The sequence below is a fragment of the Strix uralensis genome, chromosome 13 (assembly GCF_047716275.1).
Source record: "Strix uralensis isolate ZFMK-TIS-50842 chromosome 13, bStrUra1, whole genome shotgun sequence".
NCBI lineage: Eukaryota > Metazoa > Chordata > Aves > Strigiformes > Strigidae > Strix > Strix uralensis.
Window position 1 is genome coordinate 16537783 of NC_133984.1, and position 26670 is coordinate 16564452.

General features: G+C 38.4%; 1 protein-coding gene across 1 annotated transcript in view; it reads left to right on the forward strand.

Moving 5' to 3' along the window:
- Positions 1-26670, forward strand: part of COL4A6 (collagen type IV alpha 6 chain) — a 137561-nt gene that overhangs the window by 36861 nt on the left and 74030 nt on the right. Inside the window, exon 3 of the mRNA XM_074882272.1 lies at positions 11108-11191. Coding sequence (XP_074738373.1) covers positions 11108-11191 — 84 coding nt within the window. The remainder of the gene's footprint in view (positions 1-11107; positions 11192-26670) is intronic.

The following is a 26670-nucleotide window of genomic DNA, read 5'->3' on the forward strand; positions in this document are numbered from 1 at the left end:
GATTTGGAATCCTTACTGCAGTTATTAACAGGAGTGCTTGCACTGCCTCCCCAAAATATGGCTTTTTGTATAATAAGATTATTTGTCAGAATAACGTAGTTGTTGAAGTAGTCCTAGGTGCTTTTATCATGTCATGGGGTTTTTCTTTTTACAGGAGGTTTTCTGTGTATGCATTCTGGAAACAACTAGTGACATAGAAATGGCTATGGCTAAATCAGGATTATTTTTGCCACTTTGCTGTGGAGAAAAGTAGCTGTCTAGGTATTTTCAATGTCTATGGAAATGTGCAATACTTGGGTATTCAGTGCTGAGGGCAACCTTTTCCTAATTCTGACAAGGAAGGAATCTGGAATATTCCAGACAGCTTATTTTGTCCTTTGGACTAATCGCAAAAAACATGTGCCACATTCCAGCTAAAAGCTACATGGCATATTTATTTAAAATAAAAGTGTCAGATAAGAGGGAGTTTCACACACTTCCCTTCCTGTGTTTTGAAGTAACATTGCTTCTGTTATGCTAGTACAGGTATTTTCATCTTTCTCAAGTTGATTATTCCTGAAGAAGGAATAGTGCAATTTCTTTTTTCTTTCCATGTCATGTTCGGAGTCATCCCTAACAGGGAAGGGCAGGCAGTTGTACTGCTTTGGTCAGAGGGCAGCCTTCCTGGGAGCTGAGGCAAATCGAGGAGGTTCTCATCTTTTGTGCAAGAAGAGAGGTAACGCCTACCCTTATTTTTTTACAGGATTGCTCTATGCTCAGGTAGGTATCCTGAGGGGTGTTTCTGAGACCTTCACTGAGCAAAGTCAGCATATGCCGACGTTGTTTTCTGTCTATCAAGGCATTCAGTTATGTTCTTTGGTCTCATTGAAGTAATCAGAATTAAGCATGGATCTTAGTGCAGTGTGGAATTGAGTCTTTCAATGTTGTTTCACTAAAGGTACGTTTAACAGTATATAGCAATGTAGACCCTTCCTTTTGGAAAGGTCATGTTTTCATTAGGGATACAAATGAAAGTAATAGTTACTAAAGAGATTCAGCATGCTGCTGATATGTGTACTGTGTGTGCACAAAGTTGAAACAAAGCAGAACTAGGGGAATTTTGGCTCTGTCTTTTGCTGCTAGTTGATTTACTTTGGGAGAGAGTTTAATGGAAGAAACTGGCATGAAAATCGTTGAAACCAACAGTAGTATTCTTTTGCACAGGATTGGTGACGTCTTCGGGAAGAGATAGTTACACAAGTTGTACTTCTTTGACAGTACTTTGAGGGATGCAAACAGAATAGCAAAGGAAAAGGAGCCTGACTAGAGTCAGTGCAAGTGTTGTGATGGTTACATGGCTGTAGCTCCCATTTTACAACTTCCATCTCTGTTTTAGACGGTGTTTTGATGCTGTCTGAGTCAGCTGAGCCTGCAGACCAAACTGTCTGAGTGCAGAAATGGCTCAAAAGCCACTTCGGTTAAGAGGTTCAGCTTGTGTTCATAGCTATGCATTTCCTTGTGCTCATCCCACTCTTCACTGGCTTCCCAGGAGGTAGATCAATCGTCCTTAGACCAGCTGTCTCCCACACATAAGGCTATATTGACCCCTAGTGTAACTCCATCGGAGTAAGCAGTTACACCAGAGTTTTGTTTTGTTTTGTTTTTTTTTTTCTCTGACTCAAATCCAAAAGATATGGAGAGAGATTAGTAGTTAGCTTTGGAGTGCAACAGGACTCTGTAGATGTTGAGTATAGAAAAGCAGGCTTGAAAATCACTGTTGTTGAAAAACAATGCCTTTACAAAATATTCTGAATGCAAGATTTCCACCCCACCTTTGAAAAAAGAAAACATCCAGATTGTTTGACAGTTAGTTTCATAATGATTTTGCAGAAGAGTCTTCTATGGGATTATAATTGTCTGGGATTTCTTTTTGAAAGTGAAACATTATATTGCTTGCAAATGCTTTATGGTTGTTAAGTTTGTGCTCCCATTTTGGCAACCATTTAGAAAAGATGAGACAGTTTTAAAGATGGCTTTAAAAGATCCATGTTAATATGAGAATGTGATATCTATAGTTGGACTTGAAGTTTTCAGTGTTGTAGCCAGTTTTCAGCTGTTTGGAGAGAAAAAAACTAATGAGGGGTTTTGGAAAAAAAATGTTTCATCTATTACACAGCTGTTTGCAAGGTACTGTCAGAAGTAGGAGGGTAGTCGGAATCATGTTGTCCTTTTAGTCAATGAGTGAATGCAGCTGTTCGTGAAAATTTGTTTCCAAACTACATGCATACATTTAAGGTTGTGTGAAATCTTATATGTATCACAGGGACATTTAAGGATAAAGTGAGAAGCTGTCTAAAAGCAGGTTGTTTGATGACAGAGTGCACGTTGTCTGTTGTGAGTTATTTTGGGTTTTGAAGACTGACTTTTACTTGATTTGCTTGTGGTGTTTATAAAGGCTTGGGTTGGTTCATGGTGTTATATATTGTATACATACACCGCACAACATGTATTGAGCATAAGGCCCACCTCCTACAACTACATCATCGATACTTTTTATAATACCCAACTCTCTGGTAGTATGGGTTTTAGTGTCCTAAATATTAATCTGTTCAGCAACTTCAGTATAAATATCTGCTCTAGTTGGCAATGTGTGTTCAATTTAAACAGAGTGTTGTGGTAGAGTTGTGTGAGGCTTATAAAACTGTTGGGCAGGTACAAACTTGGCAAATAGTTGTGCTAAATGGCAGAAATAACACAGTTATCTCTGATTTCGGAATCACTACTTTAGGTTTTATAGCTTATCACTCCGTGTGGCTGCAGAACTAGGGCAATGGTTTTTCTTCTTCATTTGGCATATACCCAGCTTTAATAGAAAGTAATGTGAAGAATGAAGATTCTTTGCTAATATCCTTAGTGTTTTTCAGTGTTATGTGCTGCAACAATATGTGAATGTGGTTGTAAAATTCACTTTTTTGTAAGTTTCATGTTGTCTCTTTCCATACAAGTGGACCTATTTCAGGATGCATAAACACCACCAATGGCAGTTTCTTTTTAAAATAAAACAACAAACTGACTGTGCATTTCTTTTTTTTTTTTTTTTTCCTGAGGTGACATTGTGCGTTCTTTGCAAGCACTTTTCCCTACAACAGCGTGCAATAATTCTGCTGTTCCCTGTTGTTAGCACTGCCACATTTGCATGATAATGGATCTCATGGATACCCCTCTGCTGCCTCTGCACTGGCGTATTGTGAAGTTAATGCAGAGAACTTCCTCCCACTCGGGAGGGTGCAGGGAACGAAAACCTCTTTCCCTGGGCACTTCAGCACTCCCATCCAGAGCATTGCCTCTGACAGGAGCACATGCCTGCCAGTAGTTCAGTTTCATGGCTGCATGTGGGTAGTGCCTAAAGCCACATACACATTCTTTATACCTGGCTAAATTTAATCTGTTAAGAAATACATTGTGAATTTCAGCAAGCGTAAGAAACAAAAATAACAAAAACTCTTACACAAATTTGTATTGCTATGTATTAAAGGTTATAAATGATCTAATAGGACCTGGCTATGGAGTTGTTGCTTTAGAAGAACAAGGATCTCTGACAGGATCCTGAAGATCAGGAAGCTTTCTCAGAGTAGGTAAAATCTTTAAAGAAATAAGGGTAGTGTACAGTGTTTTATAATACTTGTTGTAATACTGAATATTTTTAAATTGATTGGTGCTTATCACTCAAATATAAAGTGGCTGGTCCAGTGCACTGGCCACTCAGGTGGTTGCTGGAATAACTGTAGGATACTTAAAGTCTGAGCACTGCCAGGCCTTGCAGGCTGGGGAGCCCAGGTTGAAGCATGGGTGAGGCTGATGCTGATGACTCTCTAGCTGGTAACAGAGACCTTGGCAGACATGACGAAAGAAACATTCCTTCTGTGTAGCTGCAAAGGTAAAGCTTTTTGATTTTCTAAACCACGTGGAGCTATTTGGAATTGTATTACTCATGTTTTCAGACCAGGTAATCAATCACCTCTTCTCTGCTTATGAATTTTCTAGCCTTACCATGTGTAATGAGGTCTATGGCCATTTGTATGCCCCAAATATAATAAATAGTGTACTCAGCAGCTGTCATAGGCAAATTTGTGCTCTGGAAATCATTTACTGAGAGAATGTTTCCCTTCACAGAAATTGATGATGTTATTAGTATGAGTGAAAATTATTTCAGTGAATAAAGTCTGCAAGCTCAAACTCCAGATTCCATCCAACAGATAGGAATTGCATGTTTCCTCAAAAAATGACTCAGGCAACCCTTCTATAGTTTGAAAGACATCAGTTAATTTTTACTGTGTGTATAAAGTGGAAGAATTGACCTTTAACATTTATTTTGGGGTTTTTTTGGTGTTTTTTTTTTTTTTTAAATCTCTCAATGCAACAGCACTCCTGTCTCACTGGCAGGAATAAAAGGAGGGAGTGGGTATGGGGTGGAATTTGCTTCAGTCAGAATTTGCCACTAGTTTCTCTAGGCCAGGATTTCTTCCAAGTTTTGTAACCTCATGTGTCATTTGAATGGAGGAAGGTTGGTTTCTATTAGTAACTATCATTTAGTCTCAGCTACCAGTTAAGTTGTTTGCCAGCTCTATGAAATGAATGAAAATATTTGAGGACATTGGTTAACTGAAGAAGTCAGTGAACCCTAAAATGAATTAGTATCTTAGCTACAAATTCACGTTTAATAGCTCCATTTGAAAGACCTTTTGTGCAGTAGAAGATAAGCTTGTGGCTTTGTGTTGTGTCCTTGCTCATGTAAGCTGTAAATAAACTGTCTGGTTTTAACTACACGTTCATCACGGATAGACTATTCAGAAAAAAGTATCTACAGCTTTGTGTAATCCTATGAACAAGACTGAAAAATATCAGAAGATGGAGCTGTTCAGAGCCAGATTCAAATCTCTTAACATCAAATAACCAGTATGTGACACTCCTGCTGCTGTAGTGTTTGAAGGCCAATAATTTCCATGGGACTGTAAGAAGAGTAAGGTGATAATTGGGACAAGAGAAGGGCTTTATGTGTGGTTTATGAGTTAGTATTTAAACTCTACAGTTTCTAACTTTTCAATTTGTGAACTCTAATCCTGGTAGAGTCAGTGAAAAATGGTTTCCCAGGCTTGTCACAATTTTACACCAGATTTTAATGTAACAAATCATAGGAGAAATTTGTAGGTGTAGGAAGTAGAGACCTTGAGGACAGTTTTCATCAATTTTTATTTCATGAGGTCAATTTTCTTTTCACTGCTTTGCTTTCTAGACACTTGTGGTGCTAATGGCTGGAACTGGTCTCTTGCCATTATAACTGGAAGGATGTTGCCCTCTGCTTAAAAACTTGATTTCTCCTGCATATATTTATGGAAGCTTATACATACTTGCTCTTGTACCAGCATTGTCCTTTCCTCTAACTAGTTGGTATAAGACAACCCAGTGTTCCATCCCTGACAGTCACCCATAGTGCTGGTTTATATCCTCTTACCACAAAGAGATCTTCCTGTTGATATACTCTCTCCATTACTGACAGCCAGAGGTGTAAGATGCTTCAAAGCAGCAGGGTGGGATGCAGAACATTGTTTAAATAAATTTGTTCACTTCTCTGGCATTTACTTTTCTGATGACTGTATAGATGGTGATTGTATTGCCTCCAAGTCTTAATTTTGCTGGTCCAAATAAATCATGCTCTGTAGCAGGAAGGCTTTTAAATCACACATTTATAATCAGAGGGATTTTCAAGCTCTGTGCCTGTGCAGAGTTCATCTTTCAAGAAAGTGACAAAAACTGTGCACTGTATTTCAGCTAAAGTTCTACTCATGCTTGTACCATGTCATTAATATCTCTGCAGTCACTTTTTCTTTTGGATGGGTGTACAGCTATGAGGCAGTATAATAATGTGGCCTGAAAAAGATGAGTTCTTGGGACATGTCAGGTGAGGCAGTTTGCTCAGAGGCTTGTATCATCCTTCTCTTTGGTAGTTACTCAGGACTTTCTCTTTATCTACTGCTTCCCATTGGTTACCCACACCCCAGTTTGAAAAAAACCCCAGCCTATTATTAGTTCCTAGACTTGACCTAGCTCTTAATACTATTTAAAAAACTGAGCAGATGGAGAAAGACAAGGGTTGGGAAACCTCACTAAGAAAAAAGTTAAAATGAGTTCAGGCACTTGATATTCTTCATGGAAAAAGTGTGTTTGTGTGTTAATTTTATCTGATGTTTTGCTGACATGATTGATTTTATTCTCACCTGTTCAATATTTCACTGCCAAACAAATCCCAGCAACTGTTTTCATACAGTCTTAACTGGCAAGACTGTCAGTTTATTTCTGCTCCATGACACCTCATGTTAGGAAGAATTACTGAATCCATTTGCTGCATCATGTTATGCTATCTTCGATGGGTCGCACTGCCATTTCTGAGTGCAGAGATTGCCGTGGTTCCTGGTTTATAGGTTTTTTTCAAGGATTTTTAGCCTTGAAGAAGTTCTTTCATGTCAGTAAGGCAGCTATGTATTAGTATATGTGTAGAAAAATATAATCTGCTGATTTCAAAGGGAAGAAGTTGAATGTGTAGATAAGTGTTTTCAGAATGGGGCTCTAAATTCTGTAATATGCCAACTAAAAGAATAATAGACAAAGAAAATGTTATAATGAATTTAATTCCTAAAAGCCATGAAGGCTAAAAAGAGTAAGGTTAACGCAGCAGCATTACGTAGCTCATGAAGTAAACAGAGATATTATGTTTCATTATTTTTTTGCTGTGAAATATTACGAGGGTGTCTGAATGTCGGGTACTGTACATATAATTTCCTTATTAATCACCAGCAGATAATAGGATCCTGAACTATATGAAAGATGTTTATTTGAAGATTCCAGAAGTTTTCATTATGCTCCATTGCCAGCTTTTGATTATGAAGTTTCTTGTTAGGATTTTACTCTAGACTGGAGCAGTCCTTAACTGGAGTTGGGAAATTACTGGTAATAAGTCTTGGGGAAAAAATTTTCATCCCTGCCATATCTCTTTATGCAAGTCTGAGATTCTTTCACTTTCTGTTTTATCATCATCAACTTCTTTTTGTCATCATCTTTTTTTTTTTCCCTTATCACAGGCATGCTTGTTTTGGTGTACTTTACATCCTCCAATTTTGCATGCTGGCATTCCTTAGAATCCATTCTTTTCTAAAAGTTTCCCATTTATTTTCCCATTACTGCCAGTGCTACTTTTAACTTCCTCATGTTGAAGATGATGGTTTTTAACCTTTCTGCTGTCCTTTCCTAAAACATGCCCTCGTCACATCATCTGCTGGCTTGGGGGTTCACCCTTCTACCTGACTGAAATCATTGTCTTCAGGAAATAGATTTCAAGTCTTCTGCAGTTAACCCTTTGATACCGAGCAGAAGTTTTGAGGCAAAATTGGGCCCCAGCTCATGCATCTGAGCTGTGCTTCCTGGAAATCTCCCACTGAAATCCTGTGTTAGTTGGTTTACTCCTGCCTGTGCTGTAGGTACAATTTTCTTTGGACTTGTAGGCAAAGCTTTCAGGATCATTTGCAGCTATTCTGTGGTCCTGTGTGTTGCTCTAGAGAAACTGGAATGAATGTGAGTCTGGGACACCTCTTATGGCATCACAGCTGTTAGGTTTCTTTACTCTCCTTGGCTCCACTCCAGAAAAAGCTGAAGTCAATGGAAAAATTCAAATGGCACTTCATCTGAGTGAATCAACTGTGCATTAATGCTTGCTGGAGGTACACCAGAAGCAGGAGAGAAGAATTGTTCTTACACTGACTCTTGGTTTTGAATGTCTTTTAAAAATAATTTCTCACTTGTGTCAATACTTCTTAAATAAAATGGTTTTTCCTACGCTGAAATGTGATTCTTATGTAAGCCTGAAATAACTCAATTAAAATCAGTATGTGTGTTACTCAGTTTATATTACAAGTATTTAAATCCCAGATAATGTATTCTTTTAACAGTGCTACTGTTTTATGTTTGTGGTTTCTGTTTTGAAAATCTTGGTCCACTTCTAGCCAATGAAATCAGTTTAATTCATTTCCATTATAATGGTGACACCGCTATCACTAGTACCCTTATGTCTTTAATTCTTACTGTTTCTGAGGAGCCTTATCATCAGTGAAATATATTTTACAGTAGTTGGAAAAATCTCTTCCCTGAATACATACACAGAACAAGTATGAAGGGCCCATGCTTACACGTTCAGATTACAGTCTATAAATATTCGAATGACCTATGCATTCATACATTTGAATGGAAAAATGTATTAAACCTTTTCAGAAGAGAACACTGTGGTCTAGAATCTTATATGCAGCCTTTACACTTGTATTCATAAATATTATACACGTGGCTGTTTGCTATTTAAGTAGCCTTGGAGTGTCTGATGTCAGCTACTTCCCCTAAATAAAATACTTAGGACATGTAACACCTGGTTTGGAGCCAACTGGCTTTGGTTTGCTTCCTTTCCAAATGCTTTCATTCACAAGTGAGCAAAATAAATCTTCATGCTGTGAAAAGGAACCTAGAAATACATTGTGAACACAATTTTACGCAAAATAGGGACATCTTTTCCATTTTTAATAAACCTCGGTGAGAGTTTGATCCAGCTCCCAATAAATTAAACACAAAGATTTCTTTTGACTTCAGTGGGATTTTGGCTAGAACCATATTTGCTAACCACAGCACTGTGGGGAGCATCACAAGCAGCGGGGATGGAAAGAATCATTGCTTTTTGTCCAGTCCTCTGCCACTGGGAAGGACTTAATTGCCGCCAGAGATGGGGGATTTCTAACAAGGTGAGCTTCAGTGCTCTGAGACAGCAACTGTTGCAAGGCAGTGACCTCAGAGGAATCCAGAGCTGTGATGAAATAAAGTTTCTTTGCCATTACACGCTCTTAGGAGGCAAGCAGAATTAACAGAACCATAGGAGCCAAAGGCTTATGCAAATGACTGTTGGAACAAAGAATAATCTGGAGAAAAAATTAATTGGAAGTTGAAATCTTTGAAGAATTTAAGGTTGAATAAATGTCTGGGAAGGCATAATCCGATTCCCTGGAGGCATAAAGCTGTCTGCTGAGTGTCAATATAAGTCTAAGTGTCAGGAATAGAGGTATCTATTTGCTAGCAATGAGTCCACGTTTCCACTCCAAAATCTGCATATAATCATGGCAAAAGGTGTGTCTTGGTGCGCTTCACCCTTGTCTTCTTAGAACCGGATCCTAAAGTCTTAATAATACTTGTGGTCAGAAATGACTTCTCAGCAGTGTGGCTGTTAAGACAGAGACCAGTTTTTATGTACTGAGCCACTGCCAGTGTACATTGCAGGCTCAAGTTCATGCTGATCGTTTTTGTCTGAGCAGTTTGGAGATGCTCTTATGGTCTAGTATATAACCTCTAGATACAGTTTTTCTGCCCTTTGGTTTTTTGTTTTCACCTTTACTGCATTACTTTTACTTCCTGCTGCGTAGGGTCAGAATTGCCTCCATTGTGTTTCCTGTTATGGTGCCTCTCTTGTGATGTATCACTCTTTCTCTATTCTGCTCAGGTGTTGTGTTAGATCCTACCACAGGATGTTAATGAGTAGTCCAAAAGTTCCATATCTAATGGGGTCTCATCTGAACAAAACTGCCAAAAAGTCTGCAAAAGTACTGTTTGCTTGGGTTTTTTTTTATACTTGATGCCTGTTAGAATTGCTTGGAAGTTGTTAGGACTATTTTGCAGCAAGAGATAACGCTCCCTTCAGGCTAGGGAAGTGTGGGATGTTGCATTTAAAGCTTTTTGTTAGTATGTGTTTGTTCTACACTGCCTCAAAAACAGAGGTGTTTAATTCAGCAAAATGCTGCAAACATCAGGGTGTATAGAGGGTTTTTTATATGCCTTTAGCAGAAAACTTATGGAGTGATGCCAGACTAGTTGCTTACTTTCAGAAGCTGATGCAAAGAAGTTCAAAAGTACACGAGAAACTTGCATGAATTGCCTTTAATTTTTCACGTTCCTCACCAACAGATGTCAGGAAATTTTAAAGGCTTTAAAAATATTTTCTGTGAATGCTTTTAGTAAGGAAATGTTCAGTTCCAGTCTGAACTTGTTTTAGCACTTAGTTTGGTCACCTTGATATGGGGAGATTAAATGTTTATTCCATTCAGAGTTCCAAAACCTGGGGACTGTACCTGAGCACAATTGACAGTGAAGGACAGTTTCCTGAGAGAGGGGTGTTCTTAGTGAGTGGCTAAATTACAAGGCCAGATTGAACTTTTTTCCAGGACTGTTACGGTGTTGTCAGTAGTGTTGCAGGGCTTTTGGCAGCCCACTATTTCAAGCCTGTTGAGCGTGGGAAGGAGTGGGTCAAACTCTCTAAACTAAACTCACGTAGTTGACTTTCATGTACTGTCACAATCACTATTAGCTGGGAATTAAGTTTGTGATACAGGGACTTCAGATTTGCATAAATATATTAATTATCCTTGAAATAACTAATGCTGGTCCAGCAAATTCAGAATATATTTTCAGATTAAGTCCAAATCCATGGTGGTTTCCTACTGTCTTCCTTGCACATAATTAAAAACACCACCTTCTTTCATTCAGGAGTTTCTCTGTTCTTGTGGCTCAGGGGGTGCAGCTTCTTGCTCATAGAAATGTGCAAGGATCACAAACTTAAATTTGTCTTGGTAGTTCTCATCGATGTAGAGATGCTTGGGTATGCAGGATGGCTGAGGCATAAGTGCTAATTATTGGTTGTGATCCTGGTCTAATAGTATACGGAGTGTCTTGAAACATCATCTAGTTTTACAGGTTTTGGTAGCCCTAGAAAGCACTCATCACCTTGCAGAATAGCACCAACTTGTGTAAATTCACTTGCCCTCAAAGGATTTCTAAACCAATTTTTTCTGTCTATTTGGCAATTTTGAAAATGACCCAATTATGGAGAAGTTAAAATATAACAGTATTTTGCCACTTATTTCCCAGCAAATTCATATGATAAATGTAACATAGGTGAAAAGTGCTGAAACAAAGCATTTTAATTAAAGAAGATCCTCAGCTGACAAATAGTTATGAAATTCAATTTTTTTCTTTCTTTTCTCTTTGATAGGGTGGAAAGAAGTCTTACAGTGGGCCATGTGGGGGCCGCGATTGCAGTGCTGGATGCAAATGTTTTCCAGAGAAGGGTGCACGGGTAAGTTTGTTTTCACTAATGCAAGTAGTCCTTGTGTCTCTTAACAATCTTTTAATAAATAAATAAATAAATAAAAAGAACCCAAGTTAATATGTGTAATTCTCAATCTAATGACCTCATGAAACAAGAGAAATGATGAAGTCTAGCTGCATTTCAAATGTCCCTGGGCAAGATATCAAAAGCTGTTCTAAAGGTTTACAAATTGCTAGCTTTGCAATGAGTCTTCAATGGAATCTCATTTCTTTATGTGATCTGAGCCCTATTTCAAAGAAGTCAGATGATTTTAAAGTAGATTACAACAATTAAAAAGGAAAATCAAAGTAGTGTGGGCTTCCAGTACAGATTTTGCCTAGTCCTTACTATAATAACTTCTGTTTGTTTGTGGAAGTGTTTTTTACTTTGGTATTTGCTTGTGAAGGAACAATAACTCCGAATGAATCTAAGCATTTCCCTTTGTGAAAGTCTTTTGTTTAGCTAAAGCCTCTCTCTCTGAAGTCTGCATTTGAAGCAACCAAATATTTAAGCAAGTTTTCTGTAAAAATCTGTAATTTCTTTTGGTTGTATGAAAAGGTTATAACTTTTATCTTAATGCAGCTGGTTATTTCCTATCTTAGGGTAATGCAGAGCTGCTGACTTCACTCTGCCTTCAATTACAATGTTAATTTTTGTCCAGACACCATCTACTTAATATTTTCTCTTAAGGTCTCTAAAGTATTTTAGGATGTATCAAAATGAATCTTAGAGATTTTTGCTTATGGAGATGAAAGGAGGAAAGACCTGCATCATAAGTACTTGAAGAATTAACTTGGAAGGGCTTAAGGAGAAGGGAAATAATACTAGTTGTCTTGCTTAATAAAGCAGTTATTCGTGCTGAAATCATATTAAAAAGTCATCCTCTGAGGGACAACAAAAGAAATTAAGTCTTATTTAAACACTAGCAATGCTGATTTTTTTCCTGTGTATTTCAGTGACACTGTATGGGTAAATTCAAGGCATCACTTTCTAGAACTGAACTTAGGAAAATGTTGCTATGTAGAAATTATGGTCAGCATGGGCTTAAATGTTTCCCTAATTGCAGTCAGATTTGAGCATGAATTCTTAATTGATAACTAATGATGCGTTTTCTCTGAAAGTATAAAAATTCTTTCATATCCCCATGTGGCAGGGTGAAAACATGTCTAAACAGATAAGTGGAAGAACTTTGCAAGGAAGTTTTCAACATAACCTAGAATATGAGCTAAAGCCAATTGCTCAACACCTTTTGTGATTAGATACAGTAAGTGACAGACTTAGTTTGGTTCTGGAACACAATATCCTGTAAATGCTTTGACCTTTAGATAGCAATGAGCATCATTCTTCTGTCTCTTTACATTCCCAGGGTTCAACTTGATTGTTTGAACTGGCCACAACACTGTTGACCTTGCAGTTTGAGCTCTTGGCATCTCTTTTGTTAAGATGTCACAAAGATTTTAGGCTGTTTTCATTGCTGACCTGAGAACTCATTTGGCTTTTAGCTTGTTTCTTATGTGACCTGTATCAGTAGGCATTCTCAGTCCTTCAAACACGTGTTCCATCCTACTGAGGCCCGTCTGTGGAGTAAACTGTCTGCTAGAAGTGGTAATCTTTCCCTTTTACAACACTACTTCCATCAAGCCAGAGTGAGCCCTGCTGACACCTTCCTGGTCATCTGCAGGCAGCTACTGGAGTCCTGCCATGCCAGAGGATAAGGAGGTGACTGGCTGAACTGGGAAAGGGGATGGTGTGATTATGTATCCTACAGCACAGCTTGTTTCTTGGAGGAGACTGTGCAGCCTGAGGCTAATTCCTTGGCTTCCTGCCTAGCTTCTCCTCCATTGCTGCAAAACCTTTAAGTACAAAAGAGGCAAATAGGAGATGGGACTTTGCCAATGCCCTGAATCCATATTTTGTTTAAAAAAATGTTTCAGCTGTCAATTTTGCACAATTAACCAGATCAGAATAAAGCTAAGCTTTCTTTTTAAAAGAAAGAAATAGCTAAAAAGCACAAGAAAAATTACAATAAGCTGACAGCACAATGAAAATAATATAGGCAGTGTCCTTAAACGTCCTCTTTCCTGGGTGCACTTCTGATCAGATCAAGCTGTGATGAACTTGTTTCTGACCAGATACACTAAAAAATTTATTTAGGCAATAAAAATGTCAAAAGTGCCTAAGACCTGATTAGTGAAAGATACTTCTAGAAATGGGATGTAGGCATATAGAACCCCTGTGTTCCCATGTTCTTGTTTTTGCTATAGACTGTTAGTACGTGTGCAAGATATAAAACAAAGTCAAAAAAAAAAACCCAAAACCAAAAAAAAACCCAAGTATAACCTCCTTATCATTAGGATGGAGCTTAGTAGAAGACTAATTTCTATAAAGTAAGTCGGCTCTTTGTGGAATAGTTTGGGATGGTGTTTGCCTAGCAGCTGCTTAGGGAGTTCTTCTAGCAGAGTAGTAAGGCACATCTCCTACAAGAGCAAAATTTCATTTTCTGTTAGTTGTCCCAATGGCTTGTGTTAACTTTGAAAAGCCATGATGCTAGCTGGTACCTGTTTTAGGCTCTTCAGTGAAATTTAATGTGATCCAATTTACTGTGAGGCCTGCACAAGAAGAAATCTGTTATGGAAGCATCTTTCATCTTAGCCAGGGATTCAGAATTGGTCCATATATCTAATGATAAGTTAATGAAAAGCCTGGCTCTAAGTAATTCAGTAGCAAAACTCCTGGGCCATGTTGCAGTCATTCTCCCCTCTTTATCAGTTCTTATCTTGTAAAGATTCGTGGGTAACAGGTCAAGTTCTTAGTGGAGAAGTGCTTCCTTCGCTGAAAGGTCCCAGCTAGGACCTTTTCTGGAGGTTTTCTCAGAGGTCAAATGAAAAGATTAAACCGAGTTGGAGGCTCTTACTACTTAAGTGTACAAGAGATATCTAGTTAAGCTTATGTGTCATATGTCAGTTTTAAGAGTAAATGTAATAGCTGGAGAAGCCCACAAAACTAATTTTGGCCAGTTATATATCTAGGAATTTTGGATATGGTTTTTCAGTTCCCCTGAACTGCATTTTCAGAGCTTATGCTGACTTTAATATGAATTCTAACATAATGCTGTGTAAAAAAAGATGCCAGGTAACATCACAGAGAATATGAGAGCCTCTACTTACAGCTGGAGTCTCTAGGAGAATGTGTGGGACTTCTAAATCTCTGTGTCCGTACTCCTGTTCTGGACAGCTGAGATACCAGCTATCAAACTAGTACAGCAAGTCAATTTTAAAAGGAAGTTTGCTGCGATGTACCAGTTGTACCCTGGTGCATGCGATCATTTTGGGAAGGGAGACAGCCTGAACACAAACTTACACTTCTTGAACCCACTTCTGCATAAAAGTCTTACATACAGTCCTCTTCCAGAACAATAACTGATGGGTAGAAAAAGCACTTTATGAAGCTGGGAGGCTTTATGAACTATGAAGCACAAGAGGGAAGATGGGAAAAGCAACTGTATTAAATTATAATGTGAGGAAGTGAATGTAAATTCCGATGCTATATAGTGAAAGGTTGGATTTCTAATATGTATAGTTCCAGTGCAGGTGAGGGTTCTACAGCTAGAGTATTTTTGGGACTGTCAGAAGGAATTATTGTGTTTAAAAAAATTGTTTTTCACTCCCCTTTCTCACTGTACCACAGTTAATGGGCAGGGATAATGCCTTTTGAAAATTTCATGCTGTATTAATGGCTGTCTTGCTAAGAAATGCACTGCAGATAAGTCAGCAATAACCAGGAAAGCATTTTCCTTATTTGCAGAGTTTCAAGAAGCACTAAATAGTAGACAGCCTGCACAATTTCATCTTTGCAGCTCATTTTGCATTTGTTTATGATAGTGTTGGATTTTTTGTTTTTATATACTGTCATCTACTTTCAAACACTCACAAAGATAAACTAACAGACACAGTCCTTGTTACATGTATGCCTTTTCCTGATGCCTGTTCACTTATCTTGGAATTTATAACAATATTAGGGTTTGTTTTAAACTTTGCTCAAGATGTGCTGGAGCTCTTCAGCTGACACTAATCTTTCATTTTTTCATTCTGCCTAAGTCCTGTCCTCACCTCCCCCACCAAAAAAAGCATTTAAAGGAAAAAAAATTTAGAAATTGTTTCCAAGGCTCCACAAAGTACTCAGCAGAGACTGTGTCCCAGGTGGCTTTTATAGCTTAGAATTGCTCTAAATTGGGAGAACTTGATGTTACCAATTATATTTAACTTTTTCCTGTGATATGTGATCATGTCAAATAATGTATGTATTTCTTACACATCGTATGTTCTTTAAAGCCCATTAAAATATGATGATATGATCAGTTAGAAAACTATTAATGGCATTATAGAACCTCTTTCCTGTCTCAGAAAAAATCCACACAGAGACTATTTCTAGCAACTGGCGTGGTTGAAATCTGTAGAATGAGGCAGTTGGTTCTGAGGACATGATGGACACTTTGCACTAAATCAAGCCTGGTCCCATGACGAGAAGGATCACTGGAGTGTATCAGGTGTGCCATGGAGCCCATCTCCTGACCTAGTCTCACTTAAAAGAAATCCCATTTATGTACTCCAAGACTACACTGCGGTGTGTAGCAAAGCACAGTAGGTAGGAGGGATTGAGTGAGGCTGAGCGATTATGCTCAAAAATGCAGTTGCTATCTGAATTAAAGGCTAGTGTACCCAGAAATACATGAGATTCCACAGGCTTTCTCTGAAGTTAAAATGATGATAGTAAATGTAGTGTGAATTATCTGTGGGCAATCAAAGAGTTTTTGATAGAATTGCTGCGGATCAAACAAGCTAGAAAAGATAGACAGATCCCAACATCCATGCACTGAACAGCGTAACCTGAGGTCAGAACTTTGGATGATTTAATCTAATTGTTATCTAGCATAAACTAATGTCGCATTGGCAAGAGATCTTAGATTAACTTTTGTCTGGAACTAATCCCCTCAACTTAATACTGGGTGTACAAAGTGCCTCTCTGTGATAATTAGTTGAAGATTGGTTGACATTTCTTTGCTATGAAATTGTAATAATTACAACTTGTATTTTTTAATAATGTTTGCTGAATTCTGCTTTGGCTGGTTAAACACTCTAATTGGAACAGTTTAGGGATTTCCTGATGAAACACAATTTATTTGGAAGTGTCGACTCAACAAAATGAATTTCTTTTTTTTTTTTGCAGAAGTGTTTTACGCAAATGTATTTGCTGGAGACAAAATTCTGTTAAGCTGTTAGTTCAAACTTCTGTTTCTATGTGGCTTCCTACTACCTGGCTTGACCAGCACTGTAGGACATAGTGATGCCATTTTGATATCCATGACCTGCAGGTTGGCCTGCCATGCCAACTAAAATTGAACCAGCCTATGAGATGTTGACATTTCCTTCAAACTGACAGTGCCAAGATATGACCAGTTATAAATGTTGTCTTAGCATACTAACTGTGGATAATCAGTCTGGTACGGGTAATACCAGCATCATTATAAAGACTTTTTCACATCCAGGAGGAGGGACTATCGCATTATAGTAGTTCTTGAGAAATGTTGGCCATGTAACAGTGGGCATAATTGCTGGTTCTTGTATTATGTTGAAGCCTGGTTAAGCAAGGCAGTACACAGTAGCAAATACCACTAAATTCATATACAGGATCATGGAATCAGTTCTCTAGTTAGTGTGAGCTCAGAAAAGGAGGTTAGATAATTCAGATGGGAATGAAATGTTGCTTAATAATGAGTGAGTTCATCATCCAGTTTAAAACAATCTGTGAAGCTATGCTTCCTGGCTTTCTCTCCTTGTTACCTACACCCAAAGATTTCTCTCCAGGATCCTTCCCTTCGAATAAGTACAGCCAATTATTTTTTCCTGTTGCAAAAAAACCCCAAATTTGGACTAGACTATATGTATGTTTTGCCATGATTTCTGATTTCACCTCCAGGCTTCTCCAACTGTTATTGTAGGTTCTTCCTTTCCACTTGCATTTTAGGCAACTTTCAGTCCAACTACTGTGCTGTGGTCCCTGAAAAGACTTTGTTGAAGTCTTGCATCCAAAGCCCAGGGGCTCGGGTCTGGTAGACTTGCTAGGCCTCAGTATTTTTCCCTCCTTTGGCTTTCACAATTCCTCTCTTCTGTTCTTCTATTTATTCATTCACTGTCTTGCTGTAATGAGTTGTTTTCCTTTTATCTCCTTCTGCCATCAGCTGTATGTCTCACCAGACCTGTACAAATGTCCTTACAAATGTCTCACTGTCACCTTAGATGCAACAGTGCCAGAAGCCAATGTCCTGCTTTTAACTAAGTCCTCCTTTTCCTCCTGTTCTCTTTGCTGTTGTCAACTCCAGCATCTTTTCAGTCAGTCAGCTTAGATGCCATCCTTGACTTGTCGCTTCCTGCCAGGTTATAACCAGTTTCTGACATTCTCTACAACTGTCTCTAACTCCGCTTCCTTTCTGTCTACACATCGACGATTCACATCACTTTTTTCTGGCTACAGCAGAAGAAGCTATAGTCTCCTTTCTGACTGGTGTCTGGAAATACTGCTTATAAACTATTGTACTGACCTGCTTTTCTGTGTTTTATCTCTTTGAGTCGTACCTGAAGGTGAAAGATCTTGGGCTTTTGCTTATGTCTACGTCATGTAAGAGACTTAATCAGCCTGTCCAACTTCTCTCCTCATCCTTCTTCCTATACCAGCTGATTGTGTGATATCTTAGGTTGAACTCTAAGGTGGACTGACTGCAGCGTAACTGAATGTGCACAGCAGCTTGGGAAGGCAGGCAGGCTGCTGTCTACCAAGGCTTCTGAGCACTAGCAATCAGACAGCAACCAGACCCTCCTCCTCCAAATGTGAATGTAAGAGCTATACTTTGTTTTAGATTATTTTGATGTGTTGCAGTTTTGACAATATTGCAGTTCTTTCACCCTTAGGAAATACTGGTCATGGAATATATGTAAATGATGTCTAATTCTTGTTCAAATCCCATTCTGGTTAAACAAATAAAATGCCATCATTTGATTTGGGAAGAGGATTATCTATAACATTGAAAAATGTTGACCATCTGTTCGCTGTCATTAAGAAGTTTTGGCAATATTTTGAGAGAAAATGAGGTAATAGTTAAGTCAAACAACTTATGTGCCAGCTGCTTTTTTAACAACTGCCAAGATTATTTTTTTTAAGTAACTTTGCCAAATGCGGCATTAAGCAATTATTGTACATGTCCTCCTGACCCAACCTAAATACATTGAGCCTCGCTCTCTAATGAGAACCACACCATATACTAACTAAAACAACATAAATAAAACAGATCTCATTGCATTTGAAAGTATTCCTTATGCAATGGGTATCAAGACCAAACCTGTTCATGTGTACAGTCTTACATCATCTCTTATAATCTTGAGTACATTTGTGAAGACTTCTTGAAGGGAAAGGCACCCATCTTATTTTACTTACAGACATTGTAGAATTCAGTAATGGTGAACAACTGTATTTAAGCAGACTAACTAAGGAGTCTCTGGTAGCAAATCATATTTCCATGATTTGTTTTGCAGTTTGGCCGAAAAGATGTGTGCACTAAATGAGGCTAAATATATTCTAAGAAACATATCCCATTAAGAAGATTTCCACAGCTTTGGAAACTAACCAGAAATTGTAGCATTGTGGAATCACCAGGGTGGCTGAGGTGACTCTGTGACCTGAAACTGTTTCTAAATCTGCCTGCAAGGGCAGCATATTTTGTAATTGCAGTGGGGGTCTGTGTTTACTTTTGAAGTCAACCAGAACATGGGTCCTCAAACTGTGCTCCATAGAGCACTTCCAGATGCCTTGGAAAAGCCCAGCAAAGAAGTATCTGTCACTGTTTGAGTAATTGTGCTTCATGTGAGTTGTAACCCAGGATTTTAAATTTTTTTCCAGTGTTTTGGGAGCAAACAGAGCATTTAAAAGCTCCTTGCTGCATCCTACAATGCTGTGAGTTGTCTTAGCTTGAGAAGTTATGTTGTCTCACTATAACAAGTGAATGTCTTTTTGTTTCTCCTTTCTAGCCTGAAAAAAGTCTCTGGTTTTCTTAAATGAGCTTCTCAAAAGTGAGGTGTTAGTGGTATGGATTTAAGCTGAGATGGCTACTGAAAGTCACCTGGTCAGCTGGTGGCAGAGTCAGATGGCTCTGCTGTATACTGTGATATGTCTGCCTCATCTGAAGACATAGTAAGCCATGTTTCTCTCTGTTGTGATGCTGCCATTGCGAGCTGAGGGTGCAGGCATGTTACTCTGGGAATAGATACTTTATAATTTCTTGCTTAACAAGCTGCCAGGGCTACTGGGTGAGTAAAGTACTGTTTCCCTTGAAGCCAATGCCATCACTCCCACTGACTTAATTTTATGTGTGCGGACAGATGGGAAGACAGAACCAGACTAGCCTTCTCCCACCCTCTTTGGAGCCTTGCCACAACTGGCCTTCCGTTCTAGCTTTCTATCTGTGGCACTTTCTCCAAGACCAAAAATGACAAGTTGTGCTACAGATTTGATCCATATGGACAAACCCAGAGAGTTCAACAACAGTTTCCTAGTAACCCCCCCTGCTTCCTAAATACTGCAGAGTAAAAACATCCTCATATCCAAATTTTTTCTTTATAAAAGTTAAGTCTTTCTTGGCTATAGAATGGAGTGTTTGACAATCTGTGATGTTTTACTTGCCATATAACTCCTTAGAACGGGACTAACATCAACCCTTCAGTTTCTCTTGTTCGTTCATTTTTCACAGTAGGTGAAGAGTTTTAAGTGTTCTTAAAATTGTTTTCTATCAGCCACTTCACCTTTCAGACAGAAAGACAACTAAGAATTCCTATAGGAAGAGAAACTCTCTGGTGTCCTGCCTAGGACAGGAAAAGCAAATGTTAATGTGAGTCTTTGGAACGTATGAATGTCTACTTGGGCTTTTGCTTAACAAAAGCTGTAGGATTTTGTCTGATTCCTGCAGTGATGACTCAGCTGAAAAAAGGTGATTAATGCCCTCTTAATCTGAGAAATGGCACAAGATTTTGCCTTTCCTCTCCAAGCTGTTAACAGGCAAGAAGGGACTATTTTATATCCTGCCCTGAAATTACCCAATTGGCATTTTCTTCCATCACATTCGATATCATTTGTGTACAGGAAATGCCAGCTAGACTGTGTCTTGGTAGCCTTTTTCTTCAGGCTAAGTTTTCCTTAAAACCTCATTTTCTTCATACCTCTCTCCTCTCATCCCATCCCAAAACCTGCCCAACTTCTAATCATGTGTGATTGTTTCAGAATAGTCCTGGTGCTGATTATATTTTTAAGCTTCTTAAAATGAGAAGAGGTGCCCTTTGCAGAAACAAGAGTCTGTTTTAAAGAGTTTCCATTGGCAGTAAGTGAAAGGTGTGACAGAGATTTTCAGTGTGATCTCCCGAGTAAGTCAGCCTCTCAGAAACAGAAGCATCACAGAACCAATCTATGAGCAAGACCCACTGCTAAGAGATTTGGACAACAGTCAGGTTAAGAGCCGATTCATGAGCCAGGAAAACAGCCGACAGCAGGGATTACTAAGAAGTAAACTTAATTAGGCAACAGATAGGCAGGAAGTACGCCAGTCACAGAGCCTGCAGCCAGATAGAGCACGCAATGAAGATGGTCAACCAGGCAAAACTGTATTTGTAGTGGTAAAAGAGAATGTAGTGCCAATTAGTTGAAAGTAAAGCCAAATGGGTGGGTCCCCCAGGCTAGCTGTCAATCCCTGTGTTCTGGGAAAAATGTGCAGTATTTTTGGTGTGAATGGCAGATTTTCCTGATAGGAAATCATAGATTTCAGAAGGTAGGAGAACATCCTGATGTTTCTCAGCTTTCCATGGTGAATGAAGGTGAAAAGCTGTTTAGAGATAATTTCCCTGCTTCAGAAGAGAAAAGGACAGGTATATCTACAGCAAAAAAGAGTAGGACCTGTGAAGTAATTGTAGGTTAATGCATCTTTTTGACTCTGGTATATAACACTTCTTGTGCCTTTAATGGAAATAACCAGGCATTCTCTGAGTTTGGAAAAGGTAATACAAGAAGAAAAAACCAAGAAAGTAAACCTGAATCACAGTACCATGTATGCATTATTGGTGCAAAAAAATTTATTTCAAAATTAGTTTTTATTGCTTAGAATCACCTGGAGGATTCTGGAGTGTGTTACCTGATCCCTCTGTATGACAGAGTCTGGTAAGTTTAAAACAAAAGATGACTTCCTCAATGGGCTATTTTGTCTGTGAGTTGGTTGGAATAACTCTATGGTCATGGAAAAATGAGAGGGAACAGTTTGCTGATCATCCAAGAAGTGAAAAAGAGTCAGTGATATTGGGAAATGAAAAAGAACTACTGAAAATCTTAATCTATGACTAAACTTCATCAGCATTCCAAAGGATGATTAGAATAAATGTAAGATTGGTACAAATAGGCTATAACTTGTTCATGATTGTTAGGCAAGGAGAACAGGGAGAAGCTGTCTCATTGTGCGTGAGGAACATGTATGCTTGCTGGTGTCCAGGAAAAAGTCAGCGCTGACTTTCTGAACACTTGATGGTGAAGAAAATGAAAGAAAGAAAAACCAGGGATTGTTATCACAATAGGCATCTCGCATAAGAGATCTGACCAAAGAGGAAATGATGGCTTTATTTTGGACAAATAAAGGAGCATCCAAGTAACAGAACATAGTGGGAATAAGAGATGAATGAATAGCACGCAGGATACAAAATGGTCTGGTTGAGAATCTAGGTATAAGTGTAAATTGTATAAAAATAGCTATAAAATGACGGAGCACGTAGCCCTTAAGAAACATGAAGGAGCAGTGGGCAGAGATGGTGCATTCTGAGCTTGTATGTAGGAATGTGCAGCATGGCTGAGGGGAAAATGGCAGTTTCTAAAAGATCCTGTATGAAAGACTCCCAAGTTTCTTAAGTGTGGAAAAAGAGAGATGCTGGTAAAACAGTATAAAGAAAGAAGAGTATCAACTTTTCCCTCGACCTAATTCTGCAAAAACGGGAGGAAAAACTCAGGCATTCACCACTCTCCTTTTAAGCTGTTGATTAGGGTCATTTTAGCTGTTGCTCTCCAATAAGTCATAAATTCAATAGACAGAACAAGTATATTTTCACAATTATCTAATGTTACGCTGATTTTATGGGAGACATATTTCATTCTATTTGACCTTGTGTGGAATTGCCAACATAGAAAATTTGGAGGGAAGGTGCAAACTGTGACCAAAAAGGGATACCTGAGTCATACCAGGTATCTCATCCAGTTACTTGTTTTGGAAAAAGGAACATCTTAGTAGTCTGAAAAGTAGCCTAGGTACAAATGTCCTTCGTAATAATGAGTGATTTTTGAAAGATTTTTTTTTGGGGGGGTGGGGGGTGTGTGGTCTTTTAAAAACAGCCAAAACTAATAAACAAAAAGTCAAAATAATTTTAAAATGTCTGGATTTAATCCATAATAAATACAGTACAAATGATGCACAACTTTGAAGGACTATTAAAAAGAAATCTCTGGTTGTCTCTTAAAGCCTTAAAGCCTCTTGTACTTTTTTTTAAACCATCAAAGAAAGCTTTCTAATAAAATGACTCTGTGTGTGTACAATAAATGAAGAATTTTTAGTACCTGGAGTTAGCACTAAGGGTGATGCAATTCTGCATTTAATTTTGTCTTTCAAAGTTCTATAAAGCTGTTATTTTTTAAGATAACTCTCTTAGATTTGTGTTCACATCCATAATATTTTGCTGGAACAGTATAGCTGAACTTGTTGAGCTGTGTCCTGTCCAGCTGCTCCTGAAGCTGGCATATGTATTAGCACAGTGGCAAATCCTCTTCAACACCAAATTTATTCTGCTCACATCTCTATTGCCAGACCAGCAACATCTGCCTGCTTGTGTGTCTGGGTGTTTCCATTTCCTTTCAGGTTCCAAAAACACAATCAAAATTTCTAAATGTGGAAAAAACCAAATGCATCAGCCAGGATATTCTTGCCGTAGCTGTGTTTGCTGCGAACTGCTACGCTTTGGGGATAAATTTTGGTGTGAAAGAACTGTAAGCTCTGAGAGGGTACATGCGGAGCCCATGCTCTGCAAGGCAAAGTCACTATATCTAGCATATTTTCAGACTTTCCCTGTGTGTTAGACGTAATGAATGTAGGTTGTAGAACCAAAGAAGTGTCTTGGATCTGGGCATCCTGTCCCCCTATAGTTGCAAGATTCATAAATAATCCTGTTCAGTAAAGTTATTTTTTTATTTATAATGAATTTATTACTTGTAACTTGAACCCTTAACTGCAGTGATGACTGATTTGGATTGATGAACAATGACATCACTCTCAAAAGTGCAGAAGTTATAGCTTGTATACTTTGACAGATACTTCCTGGGAGATGTACAGCATACTAGCTCCCAATTATTTGGAGTGGTGCAGTAATGCTTACCCTCAGCCCTTCCTGTGAATCACAGTGCATGCTTATCAGTAATCTTTTCACTGGAAACGCTGTTTAATGTAGTTCCACAAATTTACTGAGGACTGCTTACCCTCTCATCATGAATCACACTTTGTGAACAGCTGGAATGTAAATCAGGATATTCTTGTATGAGAAATGTAGGTAATGGGTATTTTCTATCAAATTTTTAAACAGGTTTTATTTCTTCTTTGTGAAGCTTGATTTCCTGACTGTATGGGCCATTCTGAATGAACATCATGAACAACATGATGTTGTTGTGGCATTTCTTTTATTATGATGACTAATGACTGAGGATCCCAGCTGAGATCGGGATAAGTCCTGCAGTGCAGGGCAGTTACAAACATAAAGTAGGAGATGGTGCTCCAAAGTGCTTTCATCCTGCGAGAATTACTTTAGTTATATGTTTTTTCAAGTTTTGGTTAAGAAGTGTTTTACTTACTCAACCGTATTTTCAGGAAAGTAGCTGACTTAATAGAAAATCTTTCGAAATAGAACACTAAAAAGTTAGCACGATGTACTCCTTAATAAGAGACTTCTGAAAGTAGTTAATTCTTCTGGAATATATTTTCTCTCCAAACTTAGACACATGTGAAAGAGAAGATAGCAGAAGAGGTTGTTCTTGTCTCATTTTAATTAGGACATGTCTTTGTAACAGTACAAAATGTTTTTGGAGGATATCAACATTTGGAACATCCTTAGCAGTGGAAATATAGCCCAGCCTGTCTCACAGCAAATTCAAAATAAATAAATAAAGTCTGCATGCAAAATCAAAGCAGCAGGTGGTCATTCCCTGTATAACTCCAGCTGCACTTGAGCTGTAAATCCAAAAGCATTACCAAACTAGCAACGGGACACCCAGTGGTTCCTTGTAGGCTTGGATCAGTGTTCCTGGGACATTAAAAGGGAATTTTCCTAAGATTTACTGTTTTTACTTGAAACAATAAATGACATAAGTGTTATCTCCAGACTTTTTCCAGAGCAGTGAAGTAATTAAACTTCATTTGTTTTTCTAACATCAAGACTAAAACCTGAACTAATCTATTCTAACCATTCCCTTCTTCTTTTATCAGCCGGAATGTGCGTTAACTCCTGAGAACATTTGAGTAAATAATAGTTCTGCTTACAGAGGCTTTTTGTGCACTGGGTGACAGAAAGCAGTCAGGGTTTTCTTCACTGTGTTAATGTAGCTGCTATGTTCTGCATTATTTTTTCTTACATGAGCATGTGTCAGGTGTACAACATTTAGATGTCTTTAGATTTATTTAATTTGATAAGACAGTATCTGGTGTAAGCAGTGCCTTTGCTCTGGCACATGCTTTTGTTGTTATTGGTATTATGAACTCATCAGCCTATACTGAAGAGGAAAGCTGGGTTCCATTGGCGTTATTGAGGGATTTCTCATCAACTGTAAGGAAGCCAGGATTTTCATTTTCAAACCTTTAAAGCTTTCAGGCTTTTAAGAATGATGGCTCAAACAACCATTTATGTGGGCCATTTTATGTGAATTTTGCGTAAGGGAAGCAGTTTCAAGATAAATACCTCCCAATGTATTTTTCTTCACACTTGCTTAAAAGAAGCTGTGTGAATGCTACATATAGTGTTGGCAGGATGTTATAGCTGAAGGAAGTGCATTTCTGTAAACCCGATCTCCTTTGCAAAATTAAGACTTATTTTATTTTGCAAACGATTCTTAATTGTGACCATGCTGGGTAGATGTGGCATTTCAGAACAGTGGCCATCATACTTCCTTCACTGAGTTCCAGTGCAGGGCATTACCCTTGGAGGAGGTTTTGGGAACAGCTCTGTGAGCTGGCTGCTAGAAACACACACAAGTTCCTATTGTTGGACTTTTGATCAGATCGCTTACCTCAAAGAGGTGAAGATTTTCTCTTCAGCAGATGGACAAACAGGAATGGACAGAGAGAAGGAAGAAACATGGGGTTTTTTCCTGTCTTACTGTATCACAGTGTAGTTTGCCCTGCAGAAAAAAGCAAGCTATGTGTCCCTCAAGGATGGTAAAGCCTGAATGCTCCTTCCATCTTGTGCAATAGGTTTCTTTGAAACCTCCAGATACGTGATCTTTGCCAGACCTCCTTTTTGAGCAGCACAATTCTGCCATGTTTCCAGGCTGTGACTTGCAGTGCCACATCAGGAGAAGCATTTAAAAGTGGTTTCCTTGCCCTTGCAAAATGGGTTTGGGATTTTTATTGTTATTTCGTAAAATGTCTTAATGACTTCTGAGCAATTGTTGTACTTGTATCCATTTCAATCATGTTTCAGTGTTTAAAGACCTGCAGAGGAAAATGCAGTTTACACAGAGTCTTTAATTTTTTTCTTTTCTTCCATCTTACACTTTTTCAGTAAATGCATCTCTTGGCACAAGGGAAATTGAAGTGGAAGTGTGTTTCATTTAAAAAAATAACATCCTTGTTAAATAATCCCGCCCTTAATTAAATTTCCTCTGTTTTAACTGAACATAGGAACAAATAACTGTGACAAGCAAAAATAAAGATTCTTGAGGAATACTGACTTACCTCTGATAAGAACCGTCTGGCATATACATAATTTTTTTTTTTCACTTATGCTTTACTAACAAGGTCAGCATTTGGTTCACATTTCCTCATTGTACTTTGGGGTTACTTATGAGTGAAGCCTAACAGATTAAAAATATTTGACTCGAAGCCTAAAACCCTGTTTGTGGGATTTTTTTAATCACTTTTTTATATTAGAAAGCATATGGTACAACTGTCTTCTGCCTAGTAAGTACGTGAGCACAAACAAGTATCCTAGTTCCTTGTTTGATAATTGTGAGGGTACTGAAAAGAAAACAATGGCCGGTTTCCACATTGTTAATAGTACAGCTGCAGTTGTTATCCTGGTAGCCAGCTATATTAATAGGGATTGCTTTCAGTGCTTCAGACTATGGCCATAAAATTCTTA